The sequence below is a fragment of the Miniopterus natalensis genome, chromosome 2 (assembly GCF_054644295.1).
Source record: "Miniopterus natalensis isolate mMinNat1 chromosome 2, mMinNat1.hap1, whole genome shotgun sequence".
NCBI lineage: Eukaryota > Metazoa > Chordata > Mammalia > Chiroptera > Miniopteridae > Miniopterus > Miniopterus natalensis.
Genome location: NC_142082.1, coordinates 126,438,698 through 126,459,502, shown reverse-complemented (window position 1 = coordinate 126,459,502; position 20,805 = coordinate 126,438,698). Strand labels below are relative to the sequence as shown.

The 20,805-nt window shown below is 39.9% G+C and overlaps 1 protein-coding gene across 2 annotated transcripts in view; it reads left to right on the top strand.

Annotated features, from left to right (window-relative positions):
- LGR5 (leucine rich repeat containing G protein-coupled receptor 5) overlaps positions 1-20,805 on the top strand; it is a 135,378-nt gene that overhangs the window by 68,717 nt on the left and 45,856 nt on the right. Inside the window, exons 3-4 of one of the 2 annotated variants that reach the window (XM_087814536.1) lie at positions 1,084-1,155; positions 9,546-9,617. In XM_087814536.1, the coding sequence (XP_087670662.1) occupies positions 1,084-1,155; positions 9,546-9,617 (144 nt within the window). The remainder of the gene's footprint in view (positions 1-1,083; positions 1,156-9,545; positions 9,618-20,805) is intronic. The other variant, XM_087814537.1, reaches the window with a different exon arrangement.

Genomic DNA, 20,805 nt, shown 5'->3' with positions numbered 1-20,805 from the left:
TTAGTCTGATTGGTTAAGCTGTCTGTGATCATCAACCAAGGCTGAGTCTCTTAGTTTAACAAGCAGCTCTTTTATATCACGGTCACACACAATTCATTACTTCAGTATTATGTATGGTGCTTAGTAATCAAATGCCTGTGGGTTGTCTCTAATGTAACCATAGTATAAAATGTTGCTCTTTTTTGGCAGCCTACATTTCCCCTTGACCCTAGTGGTTTCACCAGTTGGATTTTTATTTCTTCCACATCAAATCCCACACTTCTCACTACCTCTGCCACGGCTGGCCCGCACCAGCACCTCTGAACTCCAGTCGTTTCTGTGTTTCCACTCTCGCCTCTACACTCCCCTCTAAAAAGCTCCCCTCTTTGTAAAGTATATGATTGTCTAACCACTATGCTGTACACCTGAAACTAATACAGAATAACATTGAATATAAACTCTAATAGAAAATTTAAAGGAATTTTAATTTTTTTCAAATAAACAAGAAAAACATGGCCCCATCAGAGGGCATCTTTTAAAACACAAATCTGGTCACATCACTGCCCCTTCTCCAAGTCCTATTATGGCCTCCAAAGCCCTGCGTGGGATGGCCCTGGACACCCCCCAGCTTCGCCTCCTGTCATCCTCTCCCTTGGTCATTCCGCTCCAGCCCACCAGGCACACCCCACCCAGGCCTGTGACGATGCTGCTCTTTCACACGGATGCCTGCTTGGCTCGGGCCTCTGCCGAAATGCCCTCTCAGCAGAGCTTTCTCCCACCCGCTTATCTTAATAATAACCCATTGCTCCCTCTCCCCTTGCCTAGCTTTTGTATAAAAAAGTTGTTAAATGAGAGTTATGTATATAGTGTGTGTAAGCTATTAAATGATTTCTGCAAAATAGGGAATTTATTCTACTTCTTCTTAAGCACTTCTTTTGCCAGCTTTTTGAAAATTTACAGAAATTTTTCACAAACTATAACCAAACAAGGTTTTTTATGGTTGTTTTGTGGTTTGAACATAATTGTACTGTATTTTTTAACAGCTAAATGAATTCCACATGAAAAGAACTGTGCTCACTCTCTCCTCTCCCTTCAAACCCACAGACGTCTCGCCGGAAACGCTTTGACATCCATTCCCAAGGGAGCATTTGCTGGCCTTTACAGTCTTAAAGTTCTGTAAGTAAACCGGGTGTTATTTGTTATATTTCTGACTGTAGCGACAAGTGGATGCTAATTAAGTTGTAAAGACTAAGTTCCTCTAATGAGCTGTTTGGAGCCATGGGATAATTCATCTAAATTCAAGTCTGCCTTCCTTGGTACCATAGAGCAGTATTACACCTGGCTGGATTTGTGTGTGAAAAAACTTCATCTCTCCTTTCCTGATTTTAATATCTAAAATCGTTTGCCTCTAAATAACCAACCTATTAACTCAAACTTAAGAGTATTTCCATTTCCCTTTGTGCTATGAAGTTGAAGAGAGTTTCTTGAATCATTTTGCTCACCAAGGGGATAAATCCTAGAGTTTGTTTCCTTATGATTAAGGATCAGCTAAAAAATACCAAGTTTATTTTACAGTTGTGACTAGGTGTGAAAAAGCCTAGTGATTGTAGATACCCAGGTAATTGTTTGAGAAATGTTAATTCACTGAGACTTGTAAAAGTGGGTTTTCCTATTACTTCATGTCCAACTCCCCAATTTGTTCATCAGGAAACTCATTGTTATTGACTAGCTCCTTCTTCTAGCGCCCACTGCTTAATTTTCTTTCAGTTTATTCTGTGTAGGGGAAAAAGGGCACCCAGGGAGAGAAAATAGGTAACGCAAGTTGAAAGTCATAACAGGAAAATTTTATCTCAGAGAAAATACCCTGATTTTATTTCCTTTCTTTGAGATAAAAGTTATAAACTCTAACTTTTGATATAACATTTGATATATTTCTGATTAATGGAAATTATATTTTATTCACCTTGGGGAAACATAGGCTATTTAAAAAGCAGTTTTATATAAATCTAATATTTGTTAAATATTAAATTTGTTGAAGGTCAAATTCAACAGCAGAACCATTTTTGGTCGCTTAGGTGATTGGGTTTGCTCCCCTCATACTTGAATTATTTTTGCTATTAAACAGAAATATTTTTAAATTGTCATATTGCCAAATCCTAATGTTAATTCATTATGTGGTAGAATTCTGAGTTATAGCACCAACTTCAATACACCTCTGTCTCCATGAACACAGCAAAATATTTGGAGCCATTCTAAACGCATCACATAAATCAAGTTTGGATAAGACAAACAAGGTGATGTATTTCTTGCGTCAACCTATGTACCACTAAGTATTTTGGATACTTGTTAAATTGATTATACTGAAACTAATCATTTTAATTCACTTAACAAAATGTAAATCAGATATACTGAGCTAGAGTGTGTGTGTGTATGTGTATCTTTGTCTGCGTGTAAAATATATCTCCAGCCATTATAATTATATGTGAATTGTGAATATATAATGTGAATACATATAAATTATATAATATGAATTAGATATACATTAGATATGATAATTAGATAGAATTATAATTTTACATTTTTGAATTCTCATGCTTGAATTACTCAAGTTTAGTATGAATTTTTTTATAACATTTTAAATTTTCAAATTACATATTTCTTTCTTTTTTTTCAATCCTCACTTAAGGATATTTTTTCCATTGATGTTGTTGTTGTTGTTGTTAGAGACAGTGGAAGGGAGGGAGGGAAGAGAGAGACACAGAGAGAGAGAGAGACAGACAGACAGACAAACAGAGACAGAGAGAGACAGAGAGAAACATCGATATGAGAGACACAATCATTTGGTTGCCAGCTGGAGATGGAACCTGCAACCCAGGTACATCCCTTTGACAGGGAATCGAACCCAAGACCCTTCAGTTTGTAGGCGGACATTCTAACCACTGCGTCACACCAGCCAGGGCTCTAATTATTTCTAAATTTATCACACTACATTAAATGCCCATGAAATTAGGGATGTTATTTTTCTTGGCCACTGGTCTATCGCAGCTCTTAGAACATGCCGGAATCATAGTATGCACTCAAGAAATTTTGTTGAATAAATGATCCAGATTGATGATACAGTGAGAACAAGGGGTTTCTGGACTTGTCCATGTTTCTTCATTTTGGAAGCTGTAGACCTAATGCTATATGTTTATTAATGGATTCTCTGTTGCATTCTAAACAAAAAATGTGGGCTTCTACCTGTCCGCAGGTTTTATTTACCCAGAATACTTCTGTACACACTTTATTGCTTCCTACAATATATTTTGCCTCAGCACTTCAGAGAGCTTTGGATTAATATGAATTAAAAATGAAAATCATAGGTTATCTCTCAGGCTTGTCATTTTTACATGTACTTTTTCCACCAGAAAAAAAATGAAATGTGGTGTTTAGTTAGACACTCATTTACCCTCTCCCAACTAAGCAGTCTCCGGTCTTCCATAGTCAAGGGTTCAGCAAAGCCTGCGGAGTGTGATACTCAAAGTGGCATCAAACAAATTACTGCTGGAAATACAATGATCAATACTTGTGGTCCATGGCCTAAGGAGCTTATAATCTAGTGGTAGATTGAGGGATCAAGATAGTGGGTCCAAGACAGACAAATAGCTCACCTCTGATTCTTCTAGAAAGTGTGTCTAGACTGTGGGTAGGCCACTGTAGAATTTAGTCCTGTCTGATGATTAAGGTTCAGCTTCCTAGGAGAGATAGATGTTTTCCCAAAGAGATGATGGCCTAGGAGTTGAATCTTGAAGCACAACTAGGAATTACCCAGACAAATGAGGCGGATGGCTGAGGGGACAATACGCGCAGAGACACAGTGGCAGGAAGTACCCGGCACGGACAGGCCCCTCCACGCAGGCCGCGGCTCGAGCAGGTAGGAGAAGGGGGAGCGTATCTGGAAAAGAGCCTGGAGAAGTAGAAGGAGTCCTGGCATTATGTTCTAGGCACAGTGAGGAGCGAAGGGAGATGTAAGCAAGGGAGTGGCATGTTCGGACTTTTCAGTTTAGCTACATCACTGTCAAGGTGGGGAGGATTCGAGAGGAGCAAGGCCCCCTGAAAATCATGTGCGCTCTTCCTTTTACTTTGCTGACTTAAAGATCAATAACTAAGGAGCAAATTCAGTTGTCAGATATTTTGGAAGTATTTCAGTGTCAGAGCAATGGTTCTCAATCACAGTGGCTCTTCCTACGATAGAGTTTTGGAAATTTGTGAGGGCGTCTTGGTTTCCAGATGAGAGACATGCAGGGAGCTGCCCTCTGCTGTGCAGCCCAGCCCAGCATGAAGACTTCTATCCACCGCATCGTACTTGGCTTCTGACCGTCTCTCCACGCCACGCGTAAATCAGTAATACTTTCATAACTAAAAATACTGAAAGGTTTTCCAGGGAGTTCTGCATAAGACTTATAATTTATACAGGAAAAATTAAATGGAATAAATATATTCTCCCAAAATTGTTGAATAATTAATTCAGCTTTTGCATCCTGTCTGTTCTGGATATTATATGATTTCTAACCACACATTTTGCTGAAAAAGCTGTTGGCACCAGTAGAACAAATTCCCCAAATACCACAAAACAAAGATATAGAAGCATGGAGATGTAAAACTTCTTAAAAATAATTATCATTAAATTAGCAGGGAAACATGAAACACAGAGCTTTCACTGAATTTTATCAACAAAAGTTACTTTATAAATGTTTTGTACTATGTCCTTTTAAAATTTTTGAAGCAAAATCTATATTGTGACAATTATATAATGATTGACTTATTTGGGGGTGTCCTGTTGCTTTTTAAAAATCTAACTCTTCTTGTATCCAACTTCTGTGTGGGCAGTTCCCCCCCCACACACACACTTCTTTCCATTTCAGCCTCGATTCTCCGTTGCCTCTCTTGGGATGGCATATTCTCCAGGGCCTCTTGAAGTGCCGGAGACCAGTGCTCCCTCAGCATATGATGGAATTTTGAGATAGGATAAATGTTTTCTGCAATATTTCAACCCTATCTTGTCCTGAAAGATAATTATTTTGATATGACTCTTACCAATAAGAAACAGTTATTTGTGAGAATATCCATGTTCATTTGTGAGAATGTCACATTTCCTCATTTCTCCACTACGTCTGTAATTTGTCTTGGAACGTTATAGTTATTTAAATAAGGGTTATTTCCTTCTTTCCTTATAATATATGTGTCATCTGTGATACATCTTAACTCCAGTTCTTATTCTAGCATCCGTCTTGCCCTCTACTCTCATTTCTTGTTCTTGTACAAGGTAGCTTCTGATCATGGTATTTATCTCACACCCAACTTTATTCATTAAAAGTAGAGACAAACATCTGACTCATTCAGAAAAATGTCTCCTCGGGCAGTCACATCTGAGCATAGCAATGTATAAAGTGATACATTTATCACTTCATTATAAATTGTTCTTTCATTTCTTCTTTATAATACAGTCAAAGCAGTACACTATGCTGACCTTTCTCTTTGAAATGATGTATGTAGATAGGTTATATTTTTATGAATTTTATCTAAGTTTAGTAGATGAAGTATTACAAAATACTTATTATTAAAGGGAGAATTGGGTCCAACAGGGTAAGAACCACAGTGCTAGAGGCAAAATACTGAACAAGACAGGCCTGTCCTTACCCTCATAGAAACTCTCGAATGTTTTATAAAATCCAAAAGTCATAGGAAGAAAGAAATAACTGATTGTATTGTAGCATGGTGAGAAAGATAAAATAAAAGTAATATCTGTCTGGGACCCTGACCAGCATAAGGAGGGTTAGGAGGGCATGTGGTAAAAGAAGAGAAAGATAATAGTAACACAGTCCATTGAGATGGACAATGAAGACAGCAACAGCTGTCCTTGGCTTGGACTGTTTTATATCCAAACTTGTTACTGTGAGCTCTAGAAGACCACTAATGTTTAAAATTATTATCCCTGCAAATATTGACCTTCATAAAAAATAAGTTATTGGTTCTTTTACTCAGTCCAGTGGAATTCTGACCCAGACTATCCTCAACAAAGGTTCATTTTCTTGTGTAGGCCTTTCGGTCAAGGAATGGCTCATTTCTTGCCACCCACTGCCAGAACCAAAGCCACGTAGAGGCAATGGGTAAAGCTAACCATAGAAAGGTCACAATTAGCCAGAATTTCTCATTCCCACATAGGCCCAGAACAGGGCCTTGATAGTTACTTAATACCTAAACACAGGACAGTTAGGCAGAGGGAATGTGTAAGAATCAAGCCATCAATTGTTGCAAAGTCCCCATTCCACATATTATTTCATCTCCCTCTGTTTCGCTCACTGTCCATATTCTTATTTAGTCCTTTTGGCAAAAAAGGTAACCAAAAAATTGTACTGTTAGAGTAGCATGGGGATGTTGTATGGAATAGTGAGTATTTTAAAGCTCCTCAGGGAAAGAAATTAAGAAACTGAAGTCATCCTTTGTCTCTAGAGAAAGTGTTTCATTTTCTTTTCTTCCCCATATGTGAATGAAAAAAATGAAGTTATAAGTGGCTAAACCCATATTCAGTTCATGCACATTCTGCTTGTATTCAGTGTATTGAATAAAAGAGCATTTGCAAAAGAAATCAGCAGCCAGGTTGGGAACGCTTTCTATTTTAATTGCACTCCATGGTGCTGTAAACCCTTTAATTGTTTCGTCTCCCACTGGAATATCTTAAACAAAAATAGAATTTTCTAATTAACTCACTGGAGACTTATAAGGATGTAGTGGAGATAACTTGCTCTTGTTTTGTCATTTGAAAGTAATTAAACAAGTTCTTTACTTAGGGAAAGATCAGGACTTAAATTGTGTGTTTTTTTAATTATATTTTTGGTGTTTTACTGGTGGAAGTAGTTGGAAAATTAAATTGTTGGGAGGTAAGTCAAGAGTAGCTTTAAGAGTTATCATTAATAAAGCTTGTTTAAGTTCCATTTTCTGAGGCCAAATATATAAAGCCACTGAGAAGGTTTGCACCTATTCAGTGAAGGAAAACCATCTAAATATCTCCTATCCTCTTCTCTGATTTTACAATATTTTAGGAAGACCACATTTTAATAGTTTCACTGTTTGGTTAGCAAAGCATAGAACAATTACTACACACTTTGTACCAGTAACACACTACTACTAAGATTAGACATTAAGTTCATTATCTGTATCTTATCATTATTAAATTCATCACTCAATAATGAATGACTTAGAAAACATTTCTATGAAGTTAAAATTATGTAATATATTAAAACTGCTTGGAAAAATATAAAATAACATAGAAATGTAAACTTTTAATGTTCAGGTAAATTATGCAACATATGGATTCAAGTTACAATTTTCTCAACTCCCTAACTGGTCAGTGAAGTGTGAGATCTCCCTAAAACTTGACTTTGTTTGTAAGGAATTAATATATTTTTTGAGACTCCCATTTTATAAAATGTTAGTTGAACTCAAGTTTAACTTGAGCAAAACTACTGGAATGCAAGTGAAACAATTATATTCCTTAGAAAACAGACTCTCAGCCATGGTGAGAAAAGCATAAATTTTATGACCTCCAAGTATTTTTTACATCTTATTTGTATGTGAGCTCATATTTGCATATATGAAAGTATAATAAACACCCTTAAATTTTAATCATCAAACACTTTATTAATCAGATATTATTCTATTCCCATTGTACAGATAAAAGACAAGGGTCAGGAAGGTTAAAAGATCTGCTTCCCAAGACTTAAAAACTTAGAACTTATCTCCAAGCTCAATGTAGCCTCAAGTTCATGTGAAAATATTCTGTCAGAAATACTTAGCATAGCCGAGGGTGCTTCTCAGTCTGTGGTGCCTTGCCCAGCAGCACAGACATCACCCAGGAGTTTGCTGGAAATACAAACTCTCTGGCCCCTGCCCAGACCTACTGAACTGAAAACTTTGGGGTGAGGCCCAGCAGACTGACTTAACAAGCCTTCCAGTGGATTCTGCTGAACCCTAAAGTTTGAGAAGCACTGACATAGGTTTTGTTGCTGCTACTATTGTTGTTGCTGCTGATTTTATTTCCTCAATTAAAATGTCACATTCAGTACAATCTCACTCTATCATTAGTTTTAAGAAGGAGTTTATCACTTCATACAAAAGGGCCAACTTTTATTGAATGCTTACTATGTGGCAGGTATTGTTCTATGTACTTTCACTCATTGGAGGTCACAATAAATCCTGGCAGGGGAGTATAATTACTGGTCACTGAGACACCGAGAGATTGGGTGATTTGGCTCAGGCCGCACTGCTGGTGGCAGGGAAGAGGTATTCAGATTCAAGAACCTATGCTCTCAACCATACCTTAATCACACCAGACACCAATACAACCTGAGAACTGGTACAGTCAGCAAATATTCCTCAAGAGTTAGACACCAAGCTGTGTCCCAGCTAGTCATCTAATGAACAGAAGCTTCAAATGTGACATTGAGGGAACCAGGCAAATTGTTTCTGAAATCCAAATATAAGTTTGTGACCTAATAAGCAGAAAAATTTCTGTAAAATGTCTACTTTCCTAAAACAATCTTCTGCCTCTGGCTTACATGGACCATGAAATACTCAGGGGAATGGGAGTGACTGCATAATTATTGTGTTATTTTATAAATAAGGTGGCAAAATATAAGGAATCTAATGGGAATTTTTTCCATGCTATTTTCCCATTAACAATGATATATTTTTATTTCATTGTTGTCAAGTGTTTCCATTCTGTAATCCCCATGTTCTGAAAAGAATTGTTGAATGTAGGTGAGCAAAAGTGCAAACACTTCACACAAAAAAAGTAATTTATATCAAAATATGACCGTGAGCAAAAAGGGAGATCTTTAATAGCCTCCTACTATTATCCTTATTTTCATTTTGTCTAATCTGTACAGTCACCAGAGTGATCCTTTAAAAACATAAATAAGATCACATCATTTACCACTTAAACCCTCAGGAAGAGTTTCTCATCACACTCTAAACAAAGCTTTATCATGGCCTGCAAGTCCTCCACGAGATGACCGCAGGTTCTCTCTCCCAATCTCTTGCTCTCGCTCATTCCTCCTCAGTCACAACTGATTGTTTGCTGCTCCTTTAACAAGTCAAGCAAGCCCCAACCTCAGGACCTTTGCAGGTGCTCTTCCCAGTTCCTCAGTAGCTCCTCCCAGATATTCATATGATTCGCTCCCTGACTCCATTCTGGTCTCTACTCAAATATCAGCTCCTAAGAGAGACCTTCCATGAGCACCTTTAAAATAAAAATCTCACTCTTTTTTACTATCTATCCCAAATCCATGTGTTTGGTTTTTTTAATTCATAGTACTTATCACTTGTCTCATGTTATATACTCATTCGTTAGTTTTAATTATCTGTCACTCCCCATGGGAATTTAAGCTCCACAAGGGCCAACAGTTTGTCTGACGCTCTGCTGTTTCCCTGACACCTAAAGCAGTACCTGACACTGCTATGGCCAGTTATTGTTAATTATTGTTAACTTTCTTTAATATTTTTCTTTATTTGTTTTTAATGTGCAGTATGCTGCAGAATAATCACCTAAGGCAGGTACCCACGGAAGCTCTACAGAATTTGCGAAGCCTTCAATCCCTGTAAGTATAGATGAAATTGCAAAATGTCCTCAGGATCAATTTGGGAAGAAACATTGAAATGTTCAAGTGACCATTTTAGTAAATTCCTTGGTTGGGAGCCCTACCTAAATAAGTTGTGAAAGAGAGTTTCCATTAGAGCAGCAGTTCTTCACATCCTCATTAAACAATATGTGTGAGAGGGACTAGTGTTGGAGTTTGGGGTTTCAGGGCAGAGGCTTAATCATAACACCTCCAGTCAAAAGCCTCTTATATATGCTGGTATCTCAGAACAAAACGTATACTTCCAGGATCTCGTCCTACACTCCCCTGTAATTTGAAATTCCTGAATTCAGATCAGGAATGTTACTTTCTCTTTTTATCTAGAAAAATAAGTGTCACAATCTAGACATCTAAACATCTCCACATCTTCAGTTTATTCTGTTTTTAGAATAAATTGCTGCTTTGTAATGAAATTTGCTGAGTCAAATAAAGACTTAATTTTTTTTAAGTTCTGTATGTACATCAGAGATTCTCAAATCAATAACCTAAGATCTAATAGTATTTCTTAAAGTCTTACTGCACAAGCCTACAACCCAAGAGCTTCCCCTTCACTACACACAGACATATAAACAATCCCACAGAGACACACACACCCCTCAGATTCACACATCACACAAAGATGCACAAACACACACACCACACACAGACACACACACACAAACATACACAGCAGTAGTGTTGATAGTGTTCCGTACTCTGAATCCACAACTTTTCCATTGGGAATTTCCACCATCCACTGGTTTAAAACCTCTGAATAAATAAAAATTAGTTATCAGATGTTCTGGAGCTTGGGTTGTAAGCAGTTGTTTACAGTGATTATTTGGCAAGACTATGCCACGAGTATTTATTTATTTGGTCCGTAAATCTCTCTCTCATCAGCATGTGTAAGTGTTTACAACATAGTGCATGATTTCCAGTATACACGTGTGTGATATATGCTCTCATCTTGCTCACACTGGAGGTCCTCATCTGTCAAACAAAATACTGGCTTCTGATCTAGAATGATGAGGAAGATAAATGCATAAGTAAGGCAAATAAATATTGCAGACTCTAGTTGAAAATTCCTGTAAAAAGTCCACCGGTTAATAATTACACATGGTTTGCTTAATGCCTTTTATTGAGGTGACATGAGAGAAGGAGGAACTTGAGATTTGGAGATGATACTTTCTTCCTTTGATCTTTTTTTTCCCCCTAAATGAAAGCAAATCTGGGCTCGAGACCATTTTAAGCTTTTCACTCCAGGCAAACAAAGTGACTTCCTAGGTTTTCACCATCCTATAGATAAACAAGCCCACAAGGGCCCCTTTGTGGCATGGGACAGGTCTGCTGCATTTTCAGGAGCTCCTTAATGACAGAACAGTATCACTCCCCTTTGTTGCGCGAGCCTTTTCCTGAAGGGAAGAAGCGGTCGGAGAAGCAAACCGCTCTCCCGTGGGCTGTGCAAGGCCACGGCCCGTGGCTGGATTGAAAGCAAGATAATAGCGGTGGCCAATGGGAACTTTAAACAGCTGGGAGGCAGGCAGAAGATAGAAGGATAAGAGTGTGTAACCAAAAGCCACTATCAGCTGAAAGAAGATCACAACGAGAACACACACCGAAGTGAACTCTTTGAGAAAGAGAAAACCATGAATCTTTTGTTCGCTCCAGCTGGGTGGTGCCTCTCTGATAAAGGTGTTCAGATTTAGTTTCTTACCGTCTAGATATTTACTATTCACCAGGTGTCTCTTGAATTTGGTTTCTGGTTCACAAAAACAATTACCTTTGAAACTTTATAAGTATGTGCTCCCTGTAAAAAAGCCAAGGGTTAACTTTCTAGTATGACACTTATCACATCCAAACTGAGGCATCTGGATAGACCCCGGGCCCGGCGCGCGCGGGACCGCAGGGCTGGTTATGTCATGTTTGGGCCCCTTCGCCTGGCGCGCAGGCCACGCGAGGCACTGAATGCTGGCGGTGCCTGCTGCTGTGCCACTTTTTCTCACTTACGTTTCTTGTGCTGCTTTGATACTAGGATTAAAATTTGACCCCAAAAAGCATAGACTTAACCGCCAACCACCCAGACATCAAACCGTACCAACTGAAGGAGCCTCCCACCCAGTTTGCAGGCTTGGGCAACAGTGAGCCCCTTTAAAATTTTACTATTGTCCCAGATTCAAGGTGTTTCATAGTACTTCTCCTGCTTCCTTTAAGCATTAGTTTGGAGTCCAATGACCATTCCAAACATGCATTCCTTCTCCATTCATTTTCCACCTGTACTTAAGCCTTCGTGCTGCTTCTGTGTCAATGTAACAAAGGGAGAGAGCCGTCTCATCCATGCTGCCAACACCCGGGAGGCCTCCGTTCAGTTCCCCAGCTCTTCTTGGACTGTGGCATCCCTTAGACCTTCACCCTTTACCCAATGCTTCCCTTTTTCTCTCTCTCTTGAATTCACTCTATTTTTCTCAATGTTACTATTTTTCTTATATTATACATGCGCTCTCTAAGGAGCACTCCACCTTGCTCAGGACAATGGGTGCATCACCCTGAATACTTGCCTGGCTTTGTAACTTCTGAAGGGGGGCTTCTCAGCCCTGGCTGTGGAGAAGAATCATCTGGAGAGCCCCGAAGCCTAGGCTGCACCCCAGAACAATTAAATATGAATGTTAGTGTTTTCTAACTGATTTAATTACATAGTTAAGAGCTTCCTAGATGAAGACTGGGAAAACTGATGTCCTGCATCATTCTTTCAGATGATATGTAGATATTCTCTGAACTCTTTTTAAACATGAAATAATAATAAAATCAATAGTTTGCATTCCAGTGTGAACTAATAACATACTTGGAATATGAAATAAATGTTACAGGGTTGCCTTGTTGGTGTTTAATTGAAACAGCTCACATCTGCCTATTAACTCTACTGACAGCCTAGAGCAGGTAACATTAGGAGACCACCTGCTGTATTACCCTGGTATCCAAACGCAGCCCACCAGCATCAGCACCTCCTAAGATATGCAGAACCTTGGGCCGCATCTCTGTCTTACTTACTTAGAAGCTTCCTTTTAACAAAATCCTCAGGTGATTTGTATGGCCAATGCATTTGAGAAATCAAATTTTTTTAGTGTTCTGTGACACTAACAAAGTGGCCTACAAACCAAAAATGATTGAGAACTACTGAAATAGATCATTGGTATACTTTGTTCCACTCATATAGACTTGGCTTCATTGAGCAAAGTTTAAGAAACTTGATATATTGAAATTGGTAACTCTGCTGTGAGGAAGAAACAGATTGTACTCATGTTTCAAGAGAGGTAATTTTCCATTTATTCCGCGTAAACAAAAGATATTTTTGCTTTGTTCATAATGAAAAAAGTTAGGTACATTTGTGTTCTTTTAACTCTCTCCTGATGCTTACAAATTGCTCAGCTAAAGAATCAGAGGGCCAGTCCACGTGCTAGAGCCTAGTAGCCCAGAGCGGGCCCCTGTACAATATATACATTCGGCTTCTGACATGGTCACGACTGCCCAGACACCAATTGGATTTTTTGTAATGTAATCAAACATAACTTAATTTCCTTTCTGTTTTTTTGGAAGGGAATAGGAAATGTAATCAGAATTCACAGTGAGTTGTATTTCACCAAGAAACGTTTGGCATTATAGTCATTTCAGGACTAGGGTCAGATTACAGCGATTTGATGGAAACGCAAAACTTAACCCTCCCATGCCCTCACACCTTGTATTAATAGTTAAGAAATTGATCTATTAAAAAAATATATTTGTTTCATTTGCTGATCGTCATTAATGATCTTCAGGCATGTCATTAGTAAAGCTCAAGATGATCAAAGGAAATGGCATATCTGGTTAACCAGAGTATTATTTAATACACGTTGGTTTTTATTCCAAGCCTGCACTACCAAAGCTAATTGTGGAGTATGCATACTCACAAAAATAATAGTTTGGTAAATAGAAAATGAAAGGAGAATGAGACATATCTTTAGTACTATCTCTATTCTCCAATTAGCTAATATTCACCTTCAGAGTATAAGACTATGTTTTAAAATCTAAGAAGAATGTATAATTCCTGCCTGGAACATGATCTGCCCATGCTCCTTACTGTGATATCAGTTTCAAGGCTACAGACCCCACCCCTGGGCCCTGTGAAATGTCAGTAACTTCCCCCAGACTGCCCATAGGAGGGCATGGCTGATAGCAGCCCAGCGAGGAAGTAGGCCAGAGGGATGGGCGAGGAGGGAGGGGGGCACTCACGGTGCTGAGCGGAAAGGAAGGCAAGCCTAGAACCAGTGGCTCTCCCTGCTGACATCCAGCAGCCTATTGGGTTTCCCACCCAGGATAAAGAATGGGAAGGAAGTAACAGAAGACAAAGAGGTGCGAGCAGACAAAAAGAAAGCAAGGTGAGGTAGCCAAGAGGATACGATTAAAGGATCAAAGGGGTTTAAAAAAAAAAAGTAATGGTTTTAGTATTAGTGACACTATTCCTCCCACCAAATACTCTCCAGAAAGAGAAATTATAAGCCTACTTAATAAAAATACACCCTAGTTTTTTGGTTTGTTTTGTTTTATTATTTAAGTGCCAACATATTTTGTGGGATGAAAGTGGACTTGGAAGCTCTAGGGCCGGGGGTTTTATCTATTACACTAACAGTTCACTTCATGGAACCAATGAGTTGTTATGAGGAGAAGCTTTGCCTTGTCCCCCCACCTCATTTAAACATTAGAAGAAAATTATTTTCAGAGACAAAGCCCTTTTTCCACAATGTTTATAAGAAGAGAGTTCAAATTAGAGCTTTATCCTCAGAATCATATATGAAAAATATATATATGACTACTTCATACAAGGCTTCATGCATGAAAGATCCCTACATCGAGTTGTCTGCCAGGACTGTGGTAAATCATATAGGTGACAGTCATGTCAGATAGACAGGTACCTAAAAGAGAGCGTAGATGTTGTGGAATGAGAAGGAAAGTAAACTTCTTTTAGCCTTGTCAGGTGAAATGAAAGTTAACTTTGGAAAGTAGATTAAACTCTGCGGGGAACTTAAGGGGTGGCTGCTATGGGAAGGCAAATCGTGAAAGAGCAGAGTTTCCCCTTTTCAGGGTAGATGGGGTCTGTGGTGAACTGTGAAAAGGCTCATCAGGAAGCAGCAGAGTATGGGAACCCTGCAGGAACAGAGTGGGACTGTGGAGCTGATTAAACCCCATGGCTGCAAAAGCGGCAGCCCCAGTATTTATTAAGCACTGTTATCCACCCCACCCCACTTCGTCCTCTTAGCAATCTTAGTAGTAAGGAAGCAAAAAGCTCAGAGAGGTTGCTTGGCCTTCTCAAGGTCATATGGCTTGTAGTGGAGTCAGGCTAATGAGCCTGGAATGACAATTCTTATCTTCCTGGCTCCAAGATCTGCCCATTTTCCCAGCACACTCTCTTGCTTCCCTCAGGGAACCCCTTGCAGACAACAGACACTCATGCCTGGGAAAGGAAGGAGCTTGACAGAAGCACATGCTCCTCTAGACATATGCTTGTGAAGGTTTACGAAAGGAAAGGAAAGTTGTAATGCTGCGGGACAGAAATAAATACATTGAAGAAGAAAAGGCAACAATATTTTTTATGGTGCGGCCTGGTCACTTCTTTTTAGTGTTTCCCTACACATTGGGTTGTCCGATCCCTCATTACCTGTGAGGTAGAACTTGACTCCACTTTCCTGATGAAGAAACTATAGGTGAGAAAGTGTATCTTGTCTCTATTGCAAAGGCAAAAGCTGATTAGACTAAGACAAGAAGGACAAGCATTCCAGACAGAGGGAACTACATGTGCCAATTATTGCAGCAGGGCAGGGGTTGAGGGTGAGGGGCATGGGGAGACCCGGCACATCAAGAAGCAGAAGGGCCCGGCCAGGCGTGGCTCAGCGGTTGAGCGTCAATCTGGGATCCAGGCGATCAGGGTTCGATTCCCGGTCAGGGCACATGCCCTGTTGTGGGCTTGATCAGTGGCTCTCTCATCATTGATGTTTCAGTCTCTCTCTCTCCCTCTCCTTTCCTCTCTCTGAAATCAATAAAGATATATTAAAAAAAAAAAAAAAAAAGCAGAAGGAAAGTCACTGTGACTGAAGGAGAAAGAATGAGATGGAGAGAAGTGAAAAAGAAGCCTAGTGTGGCAGGTGGGGTCCAGCTCTTTTGAAAGCCATTAGGAACATGTCAAGAATTCTAGTCTTATTGTCAAAGCAGTGGGCATCCAGTGGAGAATTTTAGGCAGGAAAGGGCGAGATCAGATCTGGATGACTAAAGTTGTCTAGGGGAGAAAGGAGAACTTTGTCAGGATTGGGGCAACGAAGATGTAGAAAGGGAGATGGATTTGAGAAATATTTAGATGAAATTACTAATATTTGGCAATGAATTAGCTATGAAGAATGAAGGAAGCAGAGGTATTAAGGATAATTACCGAGTGTCTGGTTTATATAACCATATGATTACTGAAGCCCATCGTTGAGATAAGAAACACTGGTAGAGGACTATATTTGGGGAGGGTGGGGTGGGCGATACTGAGTTCAGTCTTAAACACATGTGTTTGAAGAGGAATGACTAAGTAAAGATTACACATAGATTGAAATCCAGATCTGAATCTCAAAGAAAAGTGAAATTCAGGTTAGGTCCTCCTCTCGTGCATTTCCCTTCACCCAACACTTTATTGTAATGATTTGATTATCTGACTACTGTGTAAAAAACATGTCCCATAAAGGTTGGGGCCATGTCTTCCTGGTTTACTGTAGACCTCCAGCACCAGATACAGCACCTAGGCAAAGAAAGCACTGTAGAAATACTTGCTGAACTGAAGCCTTAACCTCTAAGTGATGTTCTAAACTGCTGCTCAAGACCAGCTAATCTCCCGTAGTTTTGACCGAAGCCTGTATTCACTGATCTCCAGGCTGAAAACTCTTATCTCTATACCCTGGCTTTTCCTATCTGCCCTCTTGGAGCTGAGAGTTAGACCCTAGTGGTTTCTTCAGGGAGTTTGGGATTGATCTATCTACAAGAATTAACTTTCCCATTGTCTTAGCTGAGGACTTTCTACTTCAAAAGTAGGGTTCAGGGAAGAACCATAATATTAAGTTGATGTGACTTGGATAGGCAGGAGGTAGGGGATGCTCATGAACACAAGGCCCAGAGAACTGTGAGAAAGACTTGACTGGGTCAGAAAAATAAGAGAGAAGTTTGGCAAGATAAGGTGGATGGAGAGCTTTGAATATCAGAATGGGAAATTTGGGTGAAAGGAGTGGTAATGTGGAAGAACTAAGGATTCTTAACAGGGAAATGACCTAAAGCACAACTTTAGAGAGATTGATCTGGCAGCAGCCTACAGGATTAATTGAAGAGATAAGAGATCAAAGGCAAAAGGACCAGCTCAGAGACTGTTGCAATAATACAGGTGTGAAGAGATAAGAGACTGAACTAGACAGTGGAAATGGAGAGTCTCGGAGATGCAGATAAATGGAGAGAACTTGGTGAATGATTGGCTGGAAGGCAATGGAAGATTCAAAAATGACCCCCAGGTTTCAAACCCTGGTGGTACCTAAGAGACTAATGGTGCCACTGACAAAAAGATGGTCTTTGTTTTCTATGAGGAAAAATGAAGCTGAAGAAGTTAATGCTCATGTTACTTTGGCTAAACATCATCTCCATTATAAAATTCACAGCAATGGTGACCCCTAAGAAACTGAGCAACCTAATGTAAATTGACTGTACAATATATTTCTCACTGGAGTCTTGCACTCCCCAGTGATGCCAGAGAGACAGAAGTTCAGTTCAGTTGGTGCTTCATCTGACTGCTGGTCAAGCCAGCTGACTAGTTTCAAAATTACTGCACTTCAGTGAACCTGCTGACTTTATCTCTTCCCAAGTTGGAGAAGTGGGAAAAAAACTATTTTACCTTTTCAGAGGTAAGCCTAAAGAACAATTTTTCTTCCTGGTTTACATTAAGTTTACCAACAAATAAGATGAACAATGTTAGAAAAATAAAAGCAGAAATTCCCATATAAGAAATCATGATGTGTGTGTATATATATATATATATATATATATATATATATATATATATATATATATTCATAAGCTTAATATCGTCCTAGGATATGGGTGGGACATTTCATTAAAATTGCACATTATGGCCACTCCATAATTTTTTTTAAAAAAAACAATACTAACAACAAAAGTGACTCATACTATAATGAAGACTTTGTATATATCAGTATGAATTCAATCTAGAAGAGTTCATATAGATAAAATTCTACCCTGATAGTATTATTATACTGATCTCCTGACAAATTCAACTGAAATGATCCATTGGTTCCAATATAATATAATTTCACCATAGCAAAGACTTAAGGTGCCCTGTCAAATTGTTTCTTTTAAATCATTTTTTTATTTTTTAATTACATTTAACATACATTATTATATTAGTTTCAGGTGTACATCACAGTGATTAGACATTACATAACTGAGTAAGAGATCATCTTGATAAATCTTGCACCCATTTTACACCATACATAGTATTACAATAGTATTGACTATATTCCCTATGCTATACTTTACATCCCCATGACTATTCTATAACAACCAATTTGTACTTATTAATCCCTTCGCCTTTTTCACCCATTCCCTCAACCTTCCTCCCATCTGGCAGCCATCAAAATGTTCTCTGTATCTATAAGTCTGTTTCTGTTCTGCTTGTTCGTTTATTTTGTTTTTTAGATTCAGTTGTTGATAGATATGTATTTATTGCCATTTTATTGCTCATATTTTTATTTTTTTTCTTCTTCTTAAAAAAAGACTCTTTAACATTTCATGTAATTCTTGTTTGGTGGAGATGAACTCCTTTAGCATTTTCTTGTCTAGGAAGCTCTGTATCTGTCCTTCAATTCTAAATGATAGCTTTGCTGGGTAGAGCAATCTTGGTTTTAGGTCCTTGCTTTTCATCACTTTGAATATTTCTTGCCAATCCTTTCTGGCCTGCAAAGTTTCTGTTGAGAAATCAGCTGACAGTCTTATGGGAGCTCCCATGTAGGTTACTAACTGCTTTTCTCTTGCTGTTTTTAGGATTCTCTCTGTTTTTAACATTTGGCATTTTAATTATGATCTGTCTTGATGTAGGCCTCTTTGGGTTCATCTTGTTTGGGACTCTCTGCTCTTCCTGGACTTGTATGTCTATTTCCTTCATCAATTTAGGGAAGTTTCCTGTCATTTTTTCAAATAGGTATTCAATTTCTTGCTCTCTCTCTTTTCCTTCCAGCCCCCCCATTATGCAAATGATGGTATGCTTGAATTTGTCCCAGAGGCTCCTTACACTATCTTCATTTGGGGAGGGGGGATTCTTTCTTCTTTTTGCAGTTCTGACTGGGTGGTGGGGTTTTTTTGCTTCCATGTATTTCAAATCACTGATTTGGTTCTCATTTTCATCTACTGTATTCTTGATTCCCTATAAATTATTCTTCATTTCAGGTAGTGTATCCTTCATTTCTGATTGGTCCTTTTTAATGATGTTGAAGTTCATAGAGCATCCTTATAACCAGTGTTTTGAATTCTGCATCTAGTAGATTACTTATCTCCATTTTGTTTAGGTCTGTTTCTCGAGTTTTGTTCTGTTCTTTCACTTGGGACATTTCTTTGTCTCTTCGTTTTGGAATCTTCCCTGTTTCCTGTGTTTGCTTCTATGTATTAGGCAAAGCTGCTATGTCACCCAGGCTTGGTAGAGTGGCCTAATGTAACAAGTGTTCTGCAGGGTACTTTGGCACAGCCTTCCCAATCACCTAGTTGCTCCCCCTCATGTGGGCTGTGTACATCCTCCTCTTGTGGTTGAGCCTGGATTGCTGTTGGCACATCATTGGGAGGGGTTTACCTCCAGCCTGATCAGCTATAAGGACTAGCTGTCACCACTGACCACCGTGGAGGATCAGCTGTGCAGAGGCCCACCCCATAAAGCAGGACTTGCTTCAGTGGGGCTTTTGTGCTTACTGAGTCCACCCCTTGAGTGTGTCACTTGTGGAGGTGGTAGGGTTGTAATCTAGCGTGGTCTGAAGCTGGCCACCAAGTGCACTGGCTCTGAGGCCTCCCAGGAGGTGCAAGGTCAGCCACTGCTGATGCCCTACCTGGGGTCACGCAGCATATGCTACAGAGCAATATGCATAAGCCTACTACTTTTCCTGGGTTTGGAGGTGCCCAGGTGAGGCCAAGCTTTGAACCAAGACCCAGACTGCGGCTAGTGCTGGACCTGAGGCCACTTAGTGAGAGGTATGGGGCACACTGAGGCCAGCTGCTGCTTGTTTGAGAGATTTTAGGAAAATCTGAAGAATGAGCCAAGACAGGCCACTCAATGGAATAGCCACTGGAAACAGCTTGAGTAGGCCCAAAAGTTGGGTGGGGTGGGGCCCCAGGGAATCACCAATGTGAGGCAAACAGTGTAAGCCAGGTTGTTGGAGTCTCAGATATGTCTCCAGTCTGCCCGCTTGGGGGGAGGGGGTTCATCGAAGGAACAATGGCCTCTGCCAGCACTCGTCTGGGAGAAAGCTGTCTATCCCCCCCCCCACTCTCGCTCTGATGCCAGACAATTTGGTTCTTCCCCATATGTCTCCAGTGCCTTTCAAGCTACTGCCCCAGTGCTAGACCTCAGAGGGAGGGAGTCCACGTAAGCCCATGTGCTGGCCCTTTAAGAAGAACACCTGGGACTCCAGCAGCCCTCAGCCTCAGTCCCCGTCGGGTTTTACAGCCAGAAGTTGTGGGGACTTCTCTTCCTGGCACTGGGACCCTGGGCGGGGGCCTGGTGGGGAGCTGGCACCCCTCACTCCTCAGAGGGGACCTCTGCAGCCGAGATATCCCTCCGGACTTCTATCCAGCCCGTGGGGGGGTGTGAGCAGCCCAGTCTGCGTCCCCGCTCGACGTGGCCTCCTTAGTTCCCCGGGTGTGAGATGCCGTTCAGCCCGGTTCGGGCGGCTCTGAATGGTGGTTCTGTAGGTTAGCTGCAATGTTGATGCGGCTGTGGGAGGCTGTGTTCCCTATGCCTCCATCTTGACTGGAAGTGTCAAATTGTATTAAACACAAGCTTGGAACTACACGATTTCATTTCGTTGCAAAAGTAAGATAATCATCGAAAGTGCTTTTATTTTTTAAG